The 22069-nt window shown below is 34.3% G+C and overlaps 1 protein-coding gene across 8 annotated transcripts in view; it reads left to right on the plus strand.

Annotated features, from left to right (window-relative positions):
* The window catches only part of KYNU (kynureninase), a 185527-nt gene that overhangs the window by 121442 nt on the left and 42016 nt on the right, over nucleotides 1-22069 (plus strand). For all 8 annotated transcript variants that reach the window (XR_010122796.1, XM_063647431.1, XM_054477777.2 and 5 more), the window contains 2 exons: nucleotides 7025-7123; nucleotides 7890-7963. Coding sequence is in view for 7 of the 8 variants with exons in the window: in XM_063647431.1 (XP_063503501.1) it covers nucleotides 7025-7123; nucleotides 7890-7963 (173 nt within the window). In the remaining variant the exon portion in view is untranslated. The remainder of the gene's footprint in view (nucleotides 1-7024; nucleotides 7124-7889; nucleotides 7964-22069) is intronic.

The raw sequence follows: 22069 nt of genomic DNA on the forward strand, positions 1-22069 counted from the left end.
TGTGGCGAAACAACCTACCAGCTTTCATCTTCCTCCTTTCCATTCCCAACTTTCTCTAGTACTATTCAAAAACTCCCTAATTAGGAATTCCTTTGGGAAATTCCAATATCAGCCAACCTATTATTGCTAATCATTTATTCATGCCCTCTCTATAAAGATGACCAGCATGTGTGCACACACACACACCCAGACGCACATCTCCCTATACCATTTTCTTTTTTTTGTTCATTTTCTTTAAATTTCTCATTATACTTTTTTAAAAGTAATATTGTCCAAATTTATAGCACTGTAGTTCTTGGATTGTTTCTTATTACTTTTGCATCAAGCAAGGAATGATATTCAGAACACTTAAAGTTCCGATTGGTACGGTATAGAAGCTGCATTTCCCACAGTCACAAAGAAGGTCATACTCTATGTTAATACCAGGTTGTATCCATCATTAGCCTATTAGAAGGTACTGATAGTCACCTGGAATTCACCTACCATGATGATAGTGGCACTGGCAACGGCATTGTCTCATCCACTGGAGTCTGGGCCAGTCCCTAGCAGTGAACATTCACAGGCTGATATTCGCAGATACCTCTCATGAACTCAAGGGCTGCAACCATGGTTGGTTAGTCAGGTGGCTTAGGACAAAGACTTTTTATGTACCTTAACTATTTTATTATTTTAATAATTAATAAGAGCGTATCGATGCATACCATCTATATATCAGCCCCGGGTATAGCGACAAATATCTTATCTTGTATAAGTACTATTTTTCATACCATATTTGCTAATTATTAAGAGTCTTCACAATTCACAGGATTTAATCTTGGTGAAAAAGGAATAAACTAAATAATAACAATAATAATAGTCCAAAATCAATTTGTTACCAAATCAATCAATAAAGTGATCAGAGCTTTAATGCTACTAGGAAAATACTTCAGCTTTACCATTTTATGTTTCAGTTCAATAGGCAATTAATCAAAGTTAGGAAAGAGTGAGCTAGCTTTTCTCCTGGAAATTTCAGCACAGGCCCTATGTATCATATTATTTCACTAATTAGAAAAAATTTTAGTTTTGTGTTAGTGAAGATGGCAAAGACAAAACACACAAGATATTTCTTGTTAATTGAGAATGATTTTGAACATATTCTCAACTACTATTTTGCCCAAGATACTTCATTCTAAAAGATGTCATTTATGAATAAATTGCATATGCAATAAAATTGCATCGGAAACAGAATCCCTCAAATAATATTCTTATAAATTTAACATCACTTTAGAGAATAGCTATTGACTTTTGTAAGACTTTATTATTTGTTCATTTATTTTTTTATTCAACAATTATTTGGGTTCATACTGTGTGAGAGAAGACAGTAAGATTGGAAAATTGTTACAAGAGAGATATACAAACAGGGCTGTAGAATAAGAGAGAAGAGAGAGATGGCGAAAGAATCTTTGCTCAAAGTTATCTGGTGATCAAAATCTGAGCTTGCTAGGCAAAGGGAGGAGAGAAAGCATATCCCCAGGAAAGGGAAAAGTTTATGTAAATAGAGAGAGGTCTATATGGGGTATCTGAACAAGGGGCACTAACAGATCATACAGATCTTTAGTCATATCCAGGAGGGCTGGGTATGGTGGTTTACACCTGCAATACCAGCAAATTGGGAGGCCGAGGCATAAGGATGGCTTGAGCCCAGGAGTTCAAGACCAACCTGAGCAACGTAGTGAGAACTCATCTCTACAAAAACTTAAAAAATAAAAAATAAATAGCTATGTCACCAGAAAAGGGCTCCCAATCCAAGAGACCCCAAGAGAGGGTTCTTGGATCTCTCACAAGAAAGGATTCAAGGTGAGTCCATAAAGTAAAGTGAAAGCAGTTTATTAAGAAAGTAAAAGAATAAAAGAATGTCTACTCCATAGGCAGAGCAGCCCCGAGGACTGCTGGTTGCCCATTTTTATGGTTATTATACTTCTTGTTATATACTAAACAAGGTATGGATTATTCATGGTTTTTCTCGGAAGGGGTTGGGCAATTCCCAGAACCAAGGGTTCCTCCCCTTTTTAGACCATATAGGGTAACTTCCTGATGTTTTCACGGCATTTGTAAACTGTCATAGCACTGGTGGGAGTCTCTTTTAGCATGCTAATGCATTAGCTTATAATTAGCTTATAATGCTAATAATTAGCTTATAATGAGCAGTGAGGATGACCAGAGGTCACTCTTGTCATCATCTTGGTTTTGGTGGGATTTGGCCAGCTTCTTTACTCAACCAGTTTTATCAGCAAGGTGTTTATGACCTGTATCTTGTGCTGACCTCCTATCTCATCTTGTGACTTAGAATGCCTAACTTACTAGGAAGGCAGCCCAGCAGGTCTCAGCCTTATTTTACCCAGACCCTACCCAAGATGGAGTTGCTCTGGTTCAAACACCTCTGATAACCATACCAAGGACTATGAGTTGCATTCTGAAATTAATGGGGGCTCTGTGAACAAAGGCAGCGAGTTTTATAATCAAATGTATGATTTATAATGTTTCTTGGAGGAAGGCAGGCTGGAAATAATCAGAATGGCCTAAAAATGATTGCAACTTTTGGATTGACTATAAAATAAGGTGGCACGGTGGCTGAACAATGCTGTGCTGGTTGTGTCAATGTGAGTGTGAGCTGTGTCAGTATGAGTGTGATTGTATCAACATGATACACTGTGAGCACCTGTGGGTAATTTTAAATAAAATGTGTTGAAAAATACTTGATTTTTATTGAAAAATTGCATAAAGTAGGTACTCAAGTATAGAGTGTTTGCTTTCACTTGTGCATATCATATTACCTACATGAGGCAAAACAATGAAAATAACTGTATGGCTGTAGAGAGGTTTTGGAGAAGCATTAGATTTTTTAAATGTTTAAGATGCTGCCATCTAGTGACACTTTTCTGAAATCACTTTGCAGTGATATTCATGTTTGTATCTTCCAGTTCTTTTCTCAATACATTTTATATTTTAATAATTTATATTGTCTACCAACCAATGGGGAAATAATTACAAATGCATTAAACATAGTGTAGAAGTCGTGCTTGATTTTTCAACGTGGTACCACAGTTGTGGCCACAAGGATTTTAATAATGGGATATTGTACGTGAAGTTTTGTGGTTTCTTCAATGTGCCCTTGTTTATAAGTAATTGATAATTAAAGTGCTGCTTTTTCTATTTCTTGAGTTTTCTTAGAAAAATTGAGTTGTAAAAACAAATCTGTGAAAATCCGAGCTGTAAAAATTGCTTCATAAAAGTTGCTTTAATTGGAAATGTTGATGAGAAGAAAAGAAGGCTTCAAATTTAGAATAATTAACTTTTTTTCCCCATATGGAATTTCAGTTTTATAAGTGTATCTTAAAATATAAACAAATAAATGTGTGTGTGTGGGGGGGGGGGGGGGGTGGGTGTGTCTATTAAAGCTAAACATTAGTCTCCAAACCTAGGTTTTGATGACTTGATGACTTCTAAGTTTTGATGAAGATTAATTATATTCATGTCCTATTACTCCTTAAACTTATATTACAATGGAGCACTTGACTTATTTTCATGGTATGTATTGCTCATTTTTTGGTGAGAAACAAAAGAATAAATTAATCTCCCTTCCTCCCTCAAAATTTAGTTATATTGTGCTGATATATTGTCCTTTTTTGAGATACTATCTCCAGTCATACTATAGTGAATGAGGTTTTTAATTAATTAACTTTTCAGTATATTGAGGTTTCTTTATGCAAACCAATGCTATAGGGTAGAAGTAAGCACATCTTTCTGTAAAGAACCAAGTAGCAAATATTTTAGGTTTTGTGGGCCGTATGGTCCCTGTTGCAACAACTCATTTCTGCTGCTGTAGCATAAAAGCAGCCATGGACAATATTTAAACAAATGAGACTGGCTGCGATCCAAAATTAAATTTACAGAAACAGACTATAGTTTGCATGTCTCTTCTCTAGGGAAAACACCTGTATTTGTAATTTGGGTTTTTTGGTTTTTTTTTTCTTAGGAAGTGTTAGAACACTCCTAAAATTTATTCAAGTATTTACTTCAAAAACTTTAATTCCATTGAGAGTTGTGTGCCTTCTGTGTTTCAAAAAATCTAGTTTGGAGCAGGTATGTGCACTTGGTAAACTAATCGTACACATAGTAAACTACACTTGGTAAACCAATCATACACAAACCCAGAGGTAAAATGTTTTGCAAAGTTCTATCACCTGCATTTAGCCATCAGTTTTTAAATTCATGTTCATGTACAAAGTTGTCTTAATGTTGACTGAATCTTTATATTTTCTCAGTAAACATTTCAACATTTTGATATGCAGTAAGTTAAATGACTTTGATCATCGGCAAATAAATTAGAAACTTCCTACTTGGGTACAATTTGGATAATATGTATTCATTGTTCCAGTTTGTGCTTCTGGGAATTTAGTGGAAACACAGACTTGCTTTTCTAACATTGTGAATTCCACTAGGCAGACACACAAAACACTTAAAACCTCATGACAAGTAAATAACTAAAACAGAATGGAGTCAGATCAGAAGAGACTCTTAGGGTACAAAGTCAATGTGTATGAAGGAGACAGTAGAGTTAACATTAAACGTTGAAATTCTTTCCCAAACAGCATCACTCTTCCTCTTTATTATTGGATAAGAATACTTTTTAAAAATTAAGCACCATATAAAACAGCTGGCTCACAATGAGGATCTGTATTGTATCAAAGTATGCATATTTGCTTACTGAATAGTATTAAGCAAAGATTGTTACTCTTATTCTAACATGAGAACTAGAAGAACTGAAGCAGTAACTGATCCAAGCCTCCATCTTGTGATCCTTTGGTATCTTGTACTCTTTAAGAGGAATGGCAGTGGTAATTCCTAAGACCAAGTAAAGGATGTCTTGGTTTTTGGGGGCTGAGTATATCAATTCACTCTTCCCTTAAAATGCTGTGTAACAAATCATCTTGAAACTTGTTGTCTTAAAACAATAACCATTGATTTATGGATCATCTTGGTGTCAGAGCATCAAGGTAGGACTTGGCTGGAGGGGTTCTGCTAGTCTCAGCTGAGTTCACTCATGTTTCTGTGGCAAACTGCGAGGGGGGAGGAGGGCATGGAGGAGCAGCTGATCCAGATTGAGTTCAGGTGAGGATAATTATGCTCCACATTTCTTTTATCTTCCATCTGGGCCAGCAGTTTGGCCCAAGCAAGTCCTTCTCATAGAGGTGGCAGAGAGAAAGAGAGAGCAAGCTTAGTCACTCAAGTACTTTCCTGAGACTGTTTTTATTACATGTGCTAACATTCTGTTGGTCTAAACAAGTCAAATGGCTGATCCCAGTGGCTGAGACTTACACCTTACCCACAGTGGAGGAACTAGAACTTACATGTCAAATAACATGGGTGCAAGAGAGGGCAGAGAAGCAGAACCATTGATAGGATTTATAACAGTGCATATACTTGAACTGATTAAATATGCACATGATGTGGGATTAAATGCTAAACAAGAAAACTATTGACTCTTTCATATTACTAGGATACACTTAAGCAGCAGTTAAGAAACTTTTTAGAAAAGGGAACCTTTTACACTCTTAAAAACCACTGAGGATCTTAGAAGATTTGACATTGGCTCTATATCTGTATTTACTGTATTTGCAATTAAAACAAAATTTTAAAATGTATTTATTTGTTTTAGAATAACAACAAATGCATTACATATTAACATAAGCAAAATATTGTTATACAAACTATGTTTTCTTTAAAAAACAGTCGCATTGTTTATATATGGCAAATCTTATTAGCACCTGACTTAATAAAAGACAGCTGGTTTTTTATACCTGCATTCAATCTCTTTTTTTCTCTTTTTGATTCTTACAAAGAAAATAGGTACTCATGAAGATATGTAATCAGAAAAGGCAGGAGTAGTTGAATAGCCTTTCCGTCAATTTTGTGTATTCTTTGATATTGCATCAGAATTTGACAAGTGAGAACTTTTTAGGAGTTCTGGTATGGAATTTGAAACTGAATCACTGAACTTTCTGTACTTTATTATATTAAAATCCATCATCTGAACTTGCATTTTGAATAGATCCTTTATCAATGCACAATATGTAACATCGAGCATTGGCCATTCAGAAAATATTGGTTCATTGAATTATGTGTATTTTCCAAATATTGACATATTTAATCATATAATAATTAGAAATTATGTATTACTACTATATTCATCAGAATTATCTCAATAATGGGAGCTAGTCATACTCATGGAAGTGGATACAAGTTTTTCAATATTCTAATTTCCCCTGGAAACTAATTTTATCATTGGCAGCAAATATTATAAGTTGTTTTATTGAAGTGACACTCCATTTTCAAAAGAATATCTGTTAAATACATCATACATGTGAATCGTCACTGTTTGTCAGTTGCTCTTTCATGCAGAAATGGTTGTCCATGATATAAAAGTGGCAGATTCAGCTTGCCACTCAAATAATTGCATAAATACATTGCTTTAAGATAGCCATCCTACATCAGAATGTGGTCAAGGGTTTTGTGTGTACTTCCCACACTCAACATTAAAAATATAAGAATTAAGATATTGAGATTTAATGAAAATTGATCATTTTTATAGTTTTCACAAGGATATTTTCACATGAAACTTTCCCATGCCCCCAAGTGAAAGGCTGGGACCAATGTAATGACTACTAGTACAGTTCGGTGCCACTGCCTTGGCTCCTGCTAAGGTGGCAGCTGTTTTACCCATCACTGCTTTTGCATTATCAATGCAAGTGTCAATCCAGCAAAAAAGGCAAAGAATGTCTTAGCATTATGACAATTACTTTGATCTGGTGGGCCTTCTGAAAGGGTCCTGGGAATTATGGATCATACTTTGTGAACCATTGCGTCAAAGAGCAAACCATCATTTATGGTACAGAAGTTTGTCAAATATTTTCTTAAAAATATTTGTACTTATTATTTCTAATCATTAAGCAAACTTAAAGCTTATTGTTATGTTCTTCCCTAGGGTTGTTATGTTGGCTTTGATCTAGCACATGCAGTCGGAAATGTTGAACTCTACTTACATGACTGGGGAGTTGATTTTGCCTGCTGGTGTTCCTACAAGGTACAAATGAGTTAATACATTTACATCCCTTTATTTCACATTGACATTAATCTGAAGGAGAAACTGGATCTGTGGGCCAATTTTAAAGATTTGTGTTACTTTCCCTATTTCTTTTATTGTATTTTCTGCTTTTAGTTAATAGAGTTATATGATGGAATAGTATGATAAGTAATGTAATTCTAGTATTTCTATCAATAAGGAGAAATTAATTCTTCAATTCCTAGGCTGCCGTAAAAAAGTCGGGAGGTTCTGTAGAAAAAGTCCTACACTAAATTCAAATTGATTTATCTTTTTAGTTTTTTTATTGATAAGTTGTGAAATTTCTGCATATATAAAGATAATTTTTAGAGAATCAACTTAGAATTCACATTTGAAAACAGTTGACAGGGAGCATGAAAATAAAACCAATTACAATTTACTTGCTTTAAAAGTGTATTTTTATTATTATTGCAATATTTTAGGACAAAATAATTTAAGTGTATGAATTTTGAAGCCAGACTTCATTAAAACTGCTTTCTACCAGCTGGAGCAAAATTGCCCCGTAGAAGTAATAGCCATTTATTCTCAACCTAATAATACTATTTTTTATTTGTTTTTCTTTGAAGAAGGTGACCTAAGCTTCTGTTTTATCATAAATACACAAATAATCACACATTTTGAACTGGTCAAACATTGTGGTTTCAATTAAAAAATTCAAATGACTACATTGTTTAGTTTTGTCATATATTTAAGTAAACCCACATAATTTAATTTATTTTCAATCTAGTATTTAAATGCAGGAGCAGGAGGAATTGCTGGTGCCTTTGTTCATGAAAAGCATGCCCACACGATTAAACCTGCGTGAGTACCATCTTCAGCTAATTCTTTGGTGATGAACAAATTAATTTACATTAATAATATGTTAAATTTACATGAGTTCTTTAAGATGCTATCCAATAGGAATTAGGATTGGATTATAATTATTTTCCTACTCTGCTAACAACAACATACTTCATTCGAAATAAATGCTTTCCAAAGAATTCAATTGGTTGAACAAGAAATTTAATCAAAAAGGGAAGCTTCAGTGCTAAAAACGAGTCACTGCAATCATGTAGAGCAGATGGTTTAATGCAAAGAGACCACTTGAATGTTTTTTTTCAAAAATTAGACTTTAGAAAATTTCAGATTCCTCACGTTGATGAATAAATCAAAGGCAACCAGAGCTGTGCCTAATAGAACCTTAAATGTGGCATGTTATTATTAAAATTACATCTACCTTGAAAGCTATAAATGTTACATGATAGCTTGTAGGGAATATCTTCTGTCCTAAAAGACTTTACAATCCATGAAACCCGAAGAAGCTGAACACTGAACAACAGACTGACTACATAAAAAGTAATACTTTTCTGTTTTATAGAACTCTTCATATTTTAGAGCAAGTATAAATGCAAATGTAATACACCAACAAACTTACACATTTTTATTTGACTGGGGAACTCATAAGTGTTCCTTTCACTTTTTTCTGGTATGGAGATAAAGAAATAATATGCTGGGAAGTAAAAACACCCTTTTCGTAGTTGTTGTATTGGAGTATGTGTGGTGAGGAGACTGTCTAGACTCCTAATAGATAATGTAATAATGTTTGATTAGTTTTCTGAATTTTCTCAGCCACTGGCTGAGTGGTATAATCTCTACAAGAATTGAAGCTGAATTAGTAATAGGCTTTGGAGCACCTCACATTTCTGAAGTTCTATGCGTATAAATCCTAGGAATTTAAGATGATTTTCTATAGTTTCTTTAATTGTGTCTAAATTCTTTTCAAGGTTTTAAGGTTTTAAACTTAAGACAACATTTTCTTTGGATAGATAATTAGTCAACCAGACATCTTACTTGAATATCATTATCAGTACATTAGATTTCCCTCCATGTCCCAACATCTCTGAGAAGATTAAAAAGCAAATATTATAAGAATACCATGTTTTCCACATAGACAGTATATAAGATATTGCTTGCTTTTGTATGATGACTCACAACCCTGGCCATTTCTCAGTCTCCATTTATTTAAATTGAAATAGAGGATCTCATGTATTATATCAACAGGGTAAGCCAGTGCCAGGACAGAAGTGGTGGGAGGGGAGGGGAAGAAGTAATATACACAAATTCTAGAGAATGTCAGTGTTCGGAGTTAAGCTTTGACCTCCTAGCATGCACAGGTCTTGCACGTGAGATTTCTCTCACCATGGACAAGGAACAAGGACAAAGGGATTGTATTATGCTCACATATGCCTCATTTTGTGGAATTTCAAAATCTTCTAGACAATGTTTAAATCTATGTTAAGTCTAGGCTCCCAAGAGAAAGACCATCTAGGCAGACCAGTTTCACAGTTCAGCTTGGTCTTTTGGTGGTCTGTCACCTGGAGAATCTTCTATGATTGTTCAGTATTCTGGTCTCCGAGCTGAGGTAGTACTAGCCCCTACCCATAAGCAGCTATTGTGAGAATAAAATGAGATGATGTATGTAAAACACTAAGTGTAGCCACTTAAGCATTTAATATGGTTTGGATTTGTGTCCCCACCCAAATCTCATGTAGAATTGTAATCCCCAATGTTGGAGCAGGGGCCTGGTGGGAGGTGATTGGACAATGGGGCCTTCCCCTTTGCTATTCTCATGATGGTGAGTTCTCATGAAATATGGTTGTTTAAAAGTGTGTAGCACCTTCTCCTTCTCTCTCTTCCTCCTGCTCTGGCCATGAAAGATGTGCCTGCCTCCCCCTTCGCCCTCCGCCATGATTGTAAGTTTCCTGAGGCCTTCCCAGTCATGCTTCCTGTACAGCCTGCAAAACAATGAACAAATTAAACCTCTTTTCTTTGTAAATTACCCAGTCTAAGGCAGTTGTTTGTAGCAGTGAGAGAATGTACTAATACAGCATTATATATGATCAATAGGTGTGAGGTTATATGAAAAAAAATCCAAAATTTAAAATATACAGGAAAAAGATGGGTGACATTCTGTAACACCCTAGCCCAAGTATTGTTTGGTAATTATTTAGTACTGACCTCTAAGTACTTTGTTGACTCACTGTGAATGAGCATGGTAACATGTAGACTTTGCCCAGTGGAGATCATTTCTCTTAAGCAGAAAATATAACCTCAAAGTTATGGTTTGTGACTTTGTAGAACATTAGTTTGTAACTATCACCAAGTTTATTTTAGCAGGCCTTTGATGAGCTGACTGTACAATATAATCTCCATTCCTTGGAGATATAATCTCTCTTATATGCTATAAGAAAGAATTCTGGCCTTCCTACCATCTTACTGATTCCGCCACTATTTAGTGGGTTGAATGAGATCTTTCATGGCTGTTTATTTTGTATGTGTATGAGAACCTTGCTTTTAACTTTTTTGGAAAATCATATGTTATTAGCTGTTGTTGCATTTTAACAATTTAGCTATGGAAATTTATGAGACTTAAATTAGGCTTGACTCATGAAGGCCATGTTAAGGAAAACCTTGGTTGTTTTTCTGTTTACTGTTTTCTCGCACTCCTAAATCTTCTTTTTAAGTGATGTCAGTGACTGATCTCAGTGCTGTCAACTTCTAGCCTTAGCTCTCTATTCTGTACCAAGTATCTTATATTGTACTTAATTTAGATTAGGAGATCAGAGCTCTTTAATTAGGAATGGAATGCAGCAGATTTGGACAAGTCAAGGACAAGGTATTTTCCAATCATCACTTCATTGTCCCTGATAGGAAAAGAAATGTTTTGCTGAAACTTAACTTTGTGTCCCTTAGTGTGTTTTACTTTTTTATTCACCTGAAAATCAAATACCACCTGTGAGAAGAGTGGTAAACAAAGAAAAGACCCAAAAGCCTACAATATCACGCTGCTCAAATAAGGGTAATTGTTCCAATGTTACAACAATGTTTCATGCATAAAATATAGTGAAGATGGGGAGAGGAAGTTTTCTTGTGAATAATATTTATAGTTCCAAGGTCAAATCCAATTTAAACTTTGAGTAAACTTTAGAGTCTGTATGACTACTGACTCTATTTGCCAATTAATAATTATATTTCAGTTGTTAGCATTCCAAGATTAGCTGGTTTAACTATGTTTAATAAGCCTTCTGTCATCTTACTTTTCTGTTCTCTCAGAGCTTTAGAGAGACCAAAGAGTTTTTCACTGTTAAAGTATTCAGTATGTAGCCGAGAACCATATGGAGAACATCAAATACAGTGGAACGAATGTAACTGCTATTGACGTCACACTTTGTGAAGTAGTCTTTGTTGCTTAAAAAGGGTGACATCTAGTGGCTAAACATGTTATTTCAAATAAATAATATCCAAATAACATTTCTTCTCATGGTCCACTCATTCACTCTTTAACAAGTATTTTAAAGTATATATGTTTGAATTATGTGTTCTTCTTTTTGACAGTTTGACTATATGTTGATAGTGCAATAATTGTGCAGTTTAAGCCTTCAATAAAGAGGTAGAATGTGATGAAAATTGGAAGGAAACCTGAGGGGGCATTCTTGGTGCTTGGTTAAACAGAAAGCTTAATAGTTCATAAAGGCTGATCTAAGAAAGGAATTATAAGTATGAATGACCCACCTGGTGTAGAGAGTGTATCCCCAGATATATAACATTGCATTTTAGAAGTCTAATATTTGGTATATAATTTTTGAAATAGTCCTTTATGTGATGTTTCCATTAGCAAACGGCAAATTGCATCTGTACCAAGAGATTGCGTTTCCTTTTTTGTTTAAATATGCATTTTGGACATCATTCAAAACCTAAGGCTTTTCCAAGAGCCCTTTGCCCATAAAGAGAATGAATAAATTAGAGGCCAGAGTCAACCCACTGCATTAAGCATCATAACTCAAGCTGTTATTCTCACCTAGAATTTAACCTTTTCCTAGTTCATTATTAACTTTGCTCATTGCAATGTCGTATTCTAAACTCTGTCTGTACAATAAATTAGGACTGGTCATGACTTCTTGGATGTTTTTGCCCCACTTCAAGGTATACTTTAATTCAGTCTACACAGTTAATTATTGCTCTGAAATATAAAGGGAACTACTCTTAATTGTACAAATTTGACACTATGAAATGTTTCACTAAAAACATGCTTAAAAAACATTGTAAATTTTGAATGTTTTTTAAAAAGTTACAAATGTTAACCCTCATGGCACACTTTAGAGGAGTATTTAACCTTTTAACTTTAGGGGACTCAAAGCTTTGTGAATCTTTTAAAAGGATTCTTCTGTAAGAGCCCATACATTGCGATTTAAGATACCACCTCCCTCTTTTTTTGTTAATAGAGAGTCTACTATGAAAACAGGAGTGGATAATATGAGGTATTACAAATCCATCTATCACTTACTTTTTTATGTGAGCCAGTGAAATCATACATACTGAAAACCTGCTGTTCCTCACTTTTCACGCTGGTGTAGCAAACCTCCACATGTGCCCATTGTATTAGATTCTCCTAAAATGCACATTTCCCTTGGGATACTTTTCTTCTGAGCTTTTTTGAATGGGCAAGAATGGGGCCGACTGACAATTTTGATAAAAATGCTTGAATTTTAAATCATGCCAACATATTTCCATAATCAGACAGAGGTATTTGATTGAAAGTTTTAAACAGTGATGACATTTTAAAGGCTTTATTAAGGGCTTGAATTATCTCCTTTATTGTAAAGAGTAATTTGCTGGTGAAAAAGAACCAGTTGAAAAGGCTGGCTGACTTCAGCACATGGTTAAGGAATGAGAGTTGTTATTATTTGGCAACAACATTAGAAAAACAATATGCATCAAACAATTCCCAGGAAAGTCCCAGAAAGAAAAAAAATAAACATCCAGAAATTTCAGCAAAAAGACTTAAAAAATTATAACTTTATACCATGCTTGTCCCAACTGTACAATTAACATTGTATGAGGAGATCATCTTCTGCACATTTGTTCTGGGGAACACTGACTTATATATTTCAATTCCATATGCTTTTCCAGGCAATAGTTGAGAATGCTGTAGCCCAAAACTTATCTATAATTTAAATCCTGTTTTAGTTTCCTAATGATGCTTTCTGAATTACTACCTATCAAGTCCCTATCTAGTACCAGAATAAGGCCTTCTTGTGCAAAGTTTAAGACAACAGGCAGTATAGGTCGCAGTAGCAAGATGTGTGACTTCACAACACTTCTGATGCTTTCAAATGAGATAGACCAGTACCAATAGATTTCTCAGTGAGTTTTTATAGAATCCCCAGTTGAAATATGACCCCGGCCTTCTGAGGCACCTGTTCTGCTTATTTAGCCTGTATTTAGCCAGTGTTAACATGGATGACTTTCCAGCTACAACTTCTTGGCCTCTCAGCCATATATAATTGGCTATCTCCTTTGTCTTTAATATTTGCCTCCCACATCTCTAAACTTCTGTGGTACCATTTTCTTTTGCTTCTGCTCCAATGGATGTGAGAACTCTTCTGTATTTTAAAAGGTTTACTTTTTCACCTTTTCATTGATTCTCTCAAAACCTCAGTCCTTAATCCTCTTGCCCAAAAGTATCTCATCCACAGTTATTTCAACAATACACAACTGGTGTAGAAGAAATGAACTTTTATTTCCAGCTTTACCATTTGCATAATTTTTAGCCCTTGTTTTCATCTGATTACAAATTGCAAAAGTGTCATTATTCAAACAAGACCTCAGTCCCCAAAGATATAAGGAAAATATTCACTAATAAATTCCCCACTTGTAAAATTAGTCCTTACCTGAACATCATTTTCCAAGTAGTAGCAGCATCTATCTCTATGAATTACTCTACAAAGTCTTAGTCTCTTGCTGATTATATAATATCATAAATATCAGATAATACAGTGAAAATATAATGAAAATTATTGTAAAGTAAGATTTTTCAAGGGAGATTCAGGATGTCATGATGCAAGTGAATTTGGAAAACTCCTGAATCACAAAATCACGGCCAATGAGAATATGTCAGAGCAGTTAACAGGTGAAGTAGAGGACATTTGACAATGTACTTCAAAAGGAAATAACTGGAATATCAAGCATTCAAGATAAATGATAAATGCCTCACAAATCTATGTAAAAATTATCTTTAAGGTCATGCTGAGAAAGTTAAGTATACTATAAAAGGGATGATATTTTGCTACCGTATCATTTTGTCAAGAAATATACCAAAAATCAACACGGCTTATCCTTATTCTTAATTATTAGAATATTATAATTTTAATCTATATTTTTTCAAATCATAAATTTTAAAAATAATTTTAAGCTCTATATTTTAAGACAGCATCTCTGTCAAACCTTCTGCCATTGACTTTAAAATTGATTTATTTAAGTGGTTTTTTCATATTTTCATTTGTCATCAGATATTAAGGACTTTGGATATGTCTGTATATGTGTGTGTATACATACACACACACACACATCTTTCTATCTCAGAAACTAAATATGGTAAAACTTGCATTTTACCTCACATAGGTATCTTTCTAAGGCAATCTTCACTTTCTCATGTAAAGAGAATGATCCTGAGTTTATTAAAGAGACATGAACAAACATAACCAACCAATATTTTTGTGCAAAAAGCTTTCATAGATGAAAAATAAATATAGGCTATCACCTGCGATTTTAAAATGTTATAATTCATTTGGAGATATATCTTTTAACTAGTTAAATAAGTGATTTAAGTCACAGGAAACCCAAGCTTAGAATATGTGCCATAAGGCAGCCTCTGATTAATTACTGGGTGAATTCTCAGACTGCTTCTGCCGTAGGGGCAGCGGAGGTATAGCAGACTGACTCAGAGCTGCTTGGGAAGAGCTTGAACAAGGAGACACGAATCTTCTGTAAAATGGAATGCAATACTAACTAAGTGAATAAATTTACTCTGTTACATTGAAAACTAAAATTGTTGCCTGTGAGAGAGATTCATTTCATAAGTTCCATAAATTTAAGGGGATATAAAAAAGAAGAAAGAATTACTTAAATGGCATTTCTTAAAGGAATATGCCAAGTGATCTTTTCCTTTTTATTCTCCTCACTAGAATTTTTGTGGAATTGGAGTTATTGACTTAACATTTTAAAGCCTGCCCCATTATCATAAAATTGTTCTTTATCTTTCAACAATATTTTAGCCATTATAAACAGTGGTAAAATCGTGATTGCTTTAAGCTCTCCCTTCGCTCTGGGAACACACTCTTGAAGTGGGTTACACTTGTCATCAGTCTTAGTCCTCAAATGGTGACTGTAAGGAACCCAAAAATAGACACACCACTTGAAGAAAACTCATCTGTGGAATCATGACATACAACCTAAACCTATTTTCATTTAGAAACCATTTTAGATCAATAATTTTTAAAGGATTTTTTTAAAAAATCTTCCTGGCTTGACAATTTTTACTGTGTGAAATTCTCCAGATAATTTTCTTGTGTAGGGAATTTAAGCTGTGATCATAAAAATAACTTACATGCATTGAGGCACGAGCACAGTTAAAAATAAATTCAGTAAATAATCTGTATTTTTTTAACTCCAGAGATAAAGTAATCCTAGATCTTAAAGAAAGCCAAAATAGTAATTATCAGTATAAAAACATACATTAAAGCTATTCTTGCTTGTAAATCACTACTCTCAGATAATGATGAAATAGTCATTAATTTGAGAACACTGAAGTCCTTTGAAACCTAAACATTTATTTTCTGTTCTAAGACTGCAGTCCAGTGTCTCTGAAGATATATAGGGTCAATGAACCTTTCAGGCATAAAAAGTAAAACTTGTCAAAGAGCTTCAGTTCTTGTTTTAATTACTTCAAGTTTTATCCCTAAAGTAACCTTTGAAATCTGCAGGGGCTGTGTTATTTTTTTTCTTACTATTAACTGTGAAGAGCTATTGCTACATTTTCATGTGTTCTTGTTTTGAACTTACATGTATCCATCTGGCTTTTTATGATTTCCAAGCAGACAGGGTGGAAGTTTGTTGTAATAATACATGCTGTGTGAAGCAGCATTGTGAGCTGCCTCAGCAACACAGACCAGGTACCAAGTCCTGGTACTTCCAACACTGAGGCAGGCTAACTTCACAGTCTACACAAGAATATTTGGAATATATTACTCACAACAAACTTCTGAACCACGTGATCCATATTCTCCATGTTCACCTGTTTTGCTCTTCAAGAGGAGAGAATTTGATTGGATGGGAATTATTCTTTTGTCTAGAGCTAGCATCTATTGTCCTCATGACCAACTCATGTATAGATACCTTGCTTTGTCTTCCATATCCGTCCCTGCTCCAATCAGCTTTGGTCAGGATTTAAGAAGATTTCGCACAAGCCATGGCGATTTAGGCAGAAAATAACCATGCGACACTTTGTTTTTTAAGGGCCCAATGGTCCCTGTGAAAATTCATTTTAGCATGACTTATATGGTTGCTTAATAAGTTTATTATAGATTGAAATCTTAATCCTAAATTCTTTGAGTCCTGAGACATTGTCCTGTTAATCTTTCTTTACTTTCATAATCTACAGTGCCCAAGAAAGTATTTTTTAAATTTTTGTTGTTGAATATATGGCTCTGTCTGTACTCTCAGCATAATAGACAAACCATCTTCTAGCATATGGAAGCATTTCTACTTTGCAAATTATTCTGAAGCGGGTATGATTTGCAAAATACTGTCAAATTAAATATGCATTTCCATATGCTTCTATGAAGACCAAATATATCCATGAAAACTAGCTACAGACAACTTTAAAATCCTTCATGAATTTTTAATCAACATTGATGAACAAAATTCAAGTAGTTCTTTCTAAAGTCCTAAATCTAGAAAACTTTCTGTTCTTGGACTTGGAGCCTCGGTATTAACTCAAAGGATTATTTTGCCAATATTTCAAAATAATATTTCAGAAAAGTATATTCAGAAAATGTTCAAAGGCTTTTTTGTTAATAATAGTCTCACGCCAAAAAAAACATTGACTTAGCTCTTATAAGAACAACATATTCTGAAACTTCAGAAAACAATTTTTATTAACTAAAATTTATCATTTCTGGAAGTGCTTTTTTATGACTATGCTTATCATACTGTTAGCTTACTGGACATATTAGAACAAGCCTCTTACAGAGTAAGATTTGAAGAGGTAATTGAATATGTAACAGAACCAAGTGAAGCACTATTATTTACAGATGAGTGGGCAAATGAGAAGAAAAAACTGAAACTGAATTTTATGATACATCCTAAAACTACTTTCTAGAATAGCATTAAGTCAGCTAACTTTGAACAAAGCAGAACAATTGTGATTAGATGAATATTTTATAAAACTAGGAATTGATAGAGATCTTTTTAAACTAAGAGTGTGTTAGCAATATTGTACCTGTCTAATGTCATGCCATGCCAAGCCTTCTAATGGGCATGCTTGGGGACCAGTTGCTGGCATCAAGGGGTGAATGTACAGTTTAGGAGCTGAAGCAATCTACTTTCTCAGTTTTCAACACTTTTTCTTTGTCATTAGTATCTTTGAATCTGCTTTTGTCACTTAGCCATACTTTTGTTTTTCCTACCACTATGCTGATTACCAACTGCCTGGATTTAGACTCTGTTTGCTCCTTCTCTCATTGTTTTTTGTTTTGTGTTGTTTTGCCCACTTGTTTTGATGCATATCTACTGTTTTGTCTGATCATCATTTTATAGGCACTAGTTCTATGTTCTCTATATGTGTTCTTATTTCTGAACTCGAATATCTGCTTGCACTGCACCAAGCATGTCTCTGTTTCCTAAGCCTTTCTTCTCACTACACATGGTAGTCTAGCAACATTAATGCCCTACTGTGGGAATATGGCTGAAGATCTTGACTAGGGGACTTATGAACCCATGCAACCATGTCCAAATCCTAACAAACTGACCTTACTTTCTTGAAGACAGAATTGTAGTATGGTCAAGTTCATGCTTTTTGTACTAGGCCATCCAAATTGGATTGAATGGCCAAAAAAGATTGTTACTGGAGGCTGGAAGAAACATTTTGGCTGATGATAGATGAATAGAGCTTGGAACAATCAAAAGGAAAAGCAGAAAGTCTATACCTATTCATAAGGAAAAGTTAGTATGTATACTGAACATTATGAAAGAACTATGACATTTTCAAAGTTTTAAAATTTTATTTTGTAGAGACGAGGTCTCATTGTGTTGCCCACGCTGGTCTATTTCTTGAGGATTTACTATAGACTGGGCTGTATTCAAAGCATTGGGGATACAGGCATGAATGAGCCCCCATTGTCCTGAACTTACCATTCAGTGTGGGCAGTGAAAGAAGAGAGATGTTGGGAGAACCTTACAAAGATGAAATGTAAGCTAACTGGAGAAATCCCCTAACTTTCAGTCAGACTGAAAGGGAACAGGCAGTAACTGTGGGGTAGCCCTGTTGGGCAGGGTGATTTTCCACATGTGCCAGTCAGGGGCCAGAGCATGAAGATCCTTATGTTCCAACTAAGGAATTTTGGTTTTATTTTAAAGACAAAGGGGAGCCACTGACTGTTCATGTGGAACAAGATTACAAATTCAGGTCTCTTCACCTCTCTAAGTCTTGGTTTGCCTGTGGAAAAAATAAATAGACCCCAGTGATCTCTGGAAGATTCTCTTCCAGCTTTCGAATGCTGTCATTCTCAAGTGATAAAAATGAAACATCACAATTGAGTGAACTGCCGGTAGTGATAGCTCAGAAACTAAAACCAGCTTGATGGAAATCTGTGCATCACCGGCTATATCAATAACTTCTGTGACCCTCCTTTCCACTCCTTTCTGTAATAAGCACATGCAATAAAGTACAGTCCGTTCAGACAACTTGATAACAAATTTGCTATAACATTCTTATCTTTTCCTTTTCTCAAGTACGAAAGAGTACTATGTATGTATTTCTTAAACTTCAGTTGCTAAAGTTTTTACCATGAAATTTAAGACTATATCAAAGTTATTTAAATGGTTAAATTTCCGATTGTTCTCTAAACAAAACAAGCGTTGTGGAACTTTTGACTCTATGAACACTGATTATTTAGTGAGAAAAATAAGTAACATACTTCAGATTAGGTTATAGAGGATGCTAGGATGACAGACATTCTAACTTATCCCAAGTTGTTATTACAGACTCTGTTTATTTTTAGAATAAACAATCATGCTGTACCCAGCATGTTCCATGTTTTTGCAATGCTATGACAATTTGTCTGATCAGCACATTTTTTAAAGCCAAGAAAACAGTAGGACAATTGTATTTCATTTTAAGTTATAGCCTTTAGGAAGAGAGAGAAGAGGAAAAGAATGCTCGCATTCCTGAACACAAACTTAAATTATTAAATGTATGGTAATAAGTTGCCAAATTAAAGAAACTTATGACAGCAGTCTTCTATGAAAATGTATGTTCTTAAGAAAGATTGTGAACTATTTTTATTGTATTTTTGATTTTGTGCCAAAGGGGAAATTGTTCTTTAACATAAGCTAAGAAACAGATGTTTGTTGTTGTTTAGTTTTTGTGAGGTTTAGGTGAGAGGTAAGGGGTTTAAAGGATAAGTTAATGAATGACATATTTAGGAATTCATATTGAGCATTTTGCTATTAAAGGCTTGCTGAAGAGATCAAGGAGAGTTTGGATATTTCATTTCATAACTCCTCACATCCGAAATCATATTCACTAGATCCCCAGTGGCTTTCTCTTACTGAATCTGAGTATCATGCTTCAAAGATGTCTTTATGATAAGCGATGCTTTCCATTTGATAACATTTATTTGAAACTCCTTTTTTGGAATTTATGATGTTCAAAGAACACACAGCATATTAAGATCTCTTCTTTTATTATTTATTGGATCTCTTCCAACACCTTACTTCTCTCAAATTCTGTTTATATCTCCATTCTTAGTAAATTAATTCCCGTTTTGATTTTTAATTTTTGATGAGAAAACATTTGAATTTCTAGTCCAAGTACAAGGAGATTGTATCTTAATTGTTATTGTTGACATTTAGTTTTTAGGAATGATTTATGAGCCCATTGTGATAATAGCTACTTATAAACTAATTCAGTGGTTTTTAATTTTACTTCATTAGCTTTTGAATATTTGCTTTTTAAGAATCCAAGATTTCATTACGATTGCATTTCTTTTGTGTTTGGATTTTACCTTTCCCACATTCCAAGTGATGGGTCTTAAAATGAATTTAACTTCCTCCTAGGTTCTGTGCAATGTATTTCGTGTTTGAATGTTTTTTTGAAATAATCATTTCTTTATTTGCTTTTTAAAAGGTTTTAAACAGCTCTTATTTCTGTTTGTAAAGACTTGAACTTGTAACAGATGAGTGATATGCTTACTCAAGTTCACTAAATCAAGTGTCTAGGATCATGCATTTTGAAGAAAGGCAACTCCTTATAGAGATTCTAAAAGAATAGAGAAGGTCAAAAGAACATTTGTTTGAGGGAGTGGACATTGTACATACTAAAAAGAATAGCTGCTGTGACCAGGCGCAGAGGCTTATACCTGTAATCTGACACTTTGGGAGGTTGAGGAGGGCAGATCACGAGGTCAGGAGATTGAGACCATCCTGGCCGACATGGTGAAATCCCAACTCTACTAAAAATACAAAAAAGTTAGCTGGGTGTAGTGGTGCATGCCTGTAATCCCAGCTACTCGGGAGGCTGAAGCACAAAAATCACTTGAACCCGGGAGGCTGAGGTTGCAGTGAGCAGAGATTACGTCACTGTACTCCAGCCTGGCGACAGACTGAGACTCCGTCTCAAAAAAAAAAAAAAAAAAAAAAAAAAAAGAATAGCAGCTCTGCCATCTTAGCTTATTCTAGTCTATCCTACCCTAGTATTCTGCCAGCTCCAAACCCGGATGTAGTCTGGAGAACATTGCTTTTATTAAATCACTGGTTCATTTTTAAAAACCTGCTCCCAATGATTTTGCATTTTCTGTGAATATCCTAAGTCATGATGGTCTATATCTACATTTGGACTTTAACAATTAATAACTGTGGAATCTTAGACTATTTATCAAGAATTTTAGAGCCCTTATTTCCTCTTTTGTATTATAATGTGGATAATGATAGTATAATTCATAGGATTATTTTAAAAATTAAGTGATTGCTTTGAATGGTGTCTGGCTTATAATAAAATCTCAATTAACATTTGTTTTTGTTGGTTTCGATATCATTAAAACAACTAAAAGAACCTAAGTGGAAGGAAAATCACACATGCTCTAAGTTAAGTTTGTTTGATTATTTTTATAAGACCTTAGCTGAGTGTTTGAGGAGTCATCAATCACCTAGGGTCAAGTCGTGAGCTAGCAATTGGAAGATAATATGGGAAACAGGCTCTCTAATATTGTTTTACTAAATATAATTATTTTTTATTTTCTTATTTAAATTAGTAATGTTTTTCAAAACTTTAATCTAGCTAACCATATATCAGTATGGGCTGTTATATTAAAAATATAACATCATTGATGTTGGTCCTCATGAAAATATTCAGAATAGCCTGAAAAATGTCATACATCATAGAAGAGAGCCAACATGTCTTTATTTCACAAGGGGTGTGGGTAAGAATAAATTTTAATAAGATAGAAATCTCATCTTCTTGTTATAGTAATCCACTTAAATGATTAAATTTCTTTTATCAAATGATTAAATTTCTTTATCAAATGAACATTGTAGAGCATTCATCTTACAAAGTTGCAATTTTTTCCCAGAGGAGATAACATTTAGAATTTCATTAAGACTGAAGATCAAAACCACCAATTATTAAAATAACAAGGTATTTATTAATACTCTATATCCAAATAAAGACATAAAGGAAGAAAAACATCATATGAAAAATTAGTGACAGTCCAAAATAATTAGCTACCAGTGGCCCCAGGACTTTATAGCACATATAATATGAAATATTCCCTCCCCTACTTTTCTGTTGCTACATGGCAGAAAACTATGTGA

Source organism: Pongo pygmaeus, chromosome 11 (genome assembly GCF_028885625.2).
Source record: "Pongo pygmaeus isolate AG05252 chromosome 11, NHGRI_mPonPyg2-v2.0_pri, whole genome shotgun sequence".
NCBI lineage: Eukaryota > Metazoa > Chordata > Mammalia > Primates > Hominidae > Pongo > Pongo pygmaeus.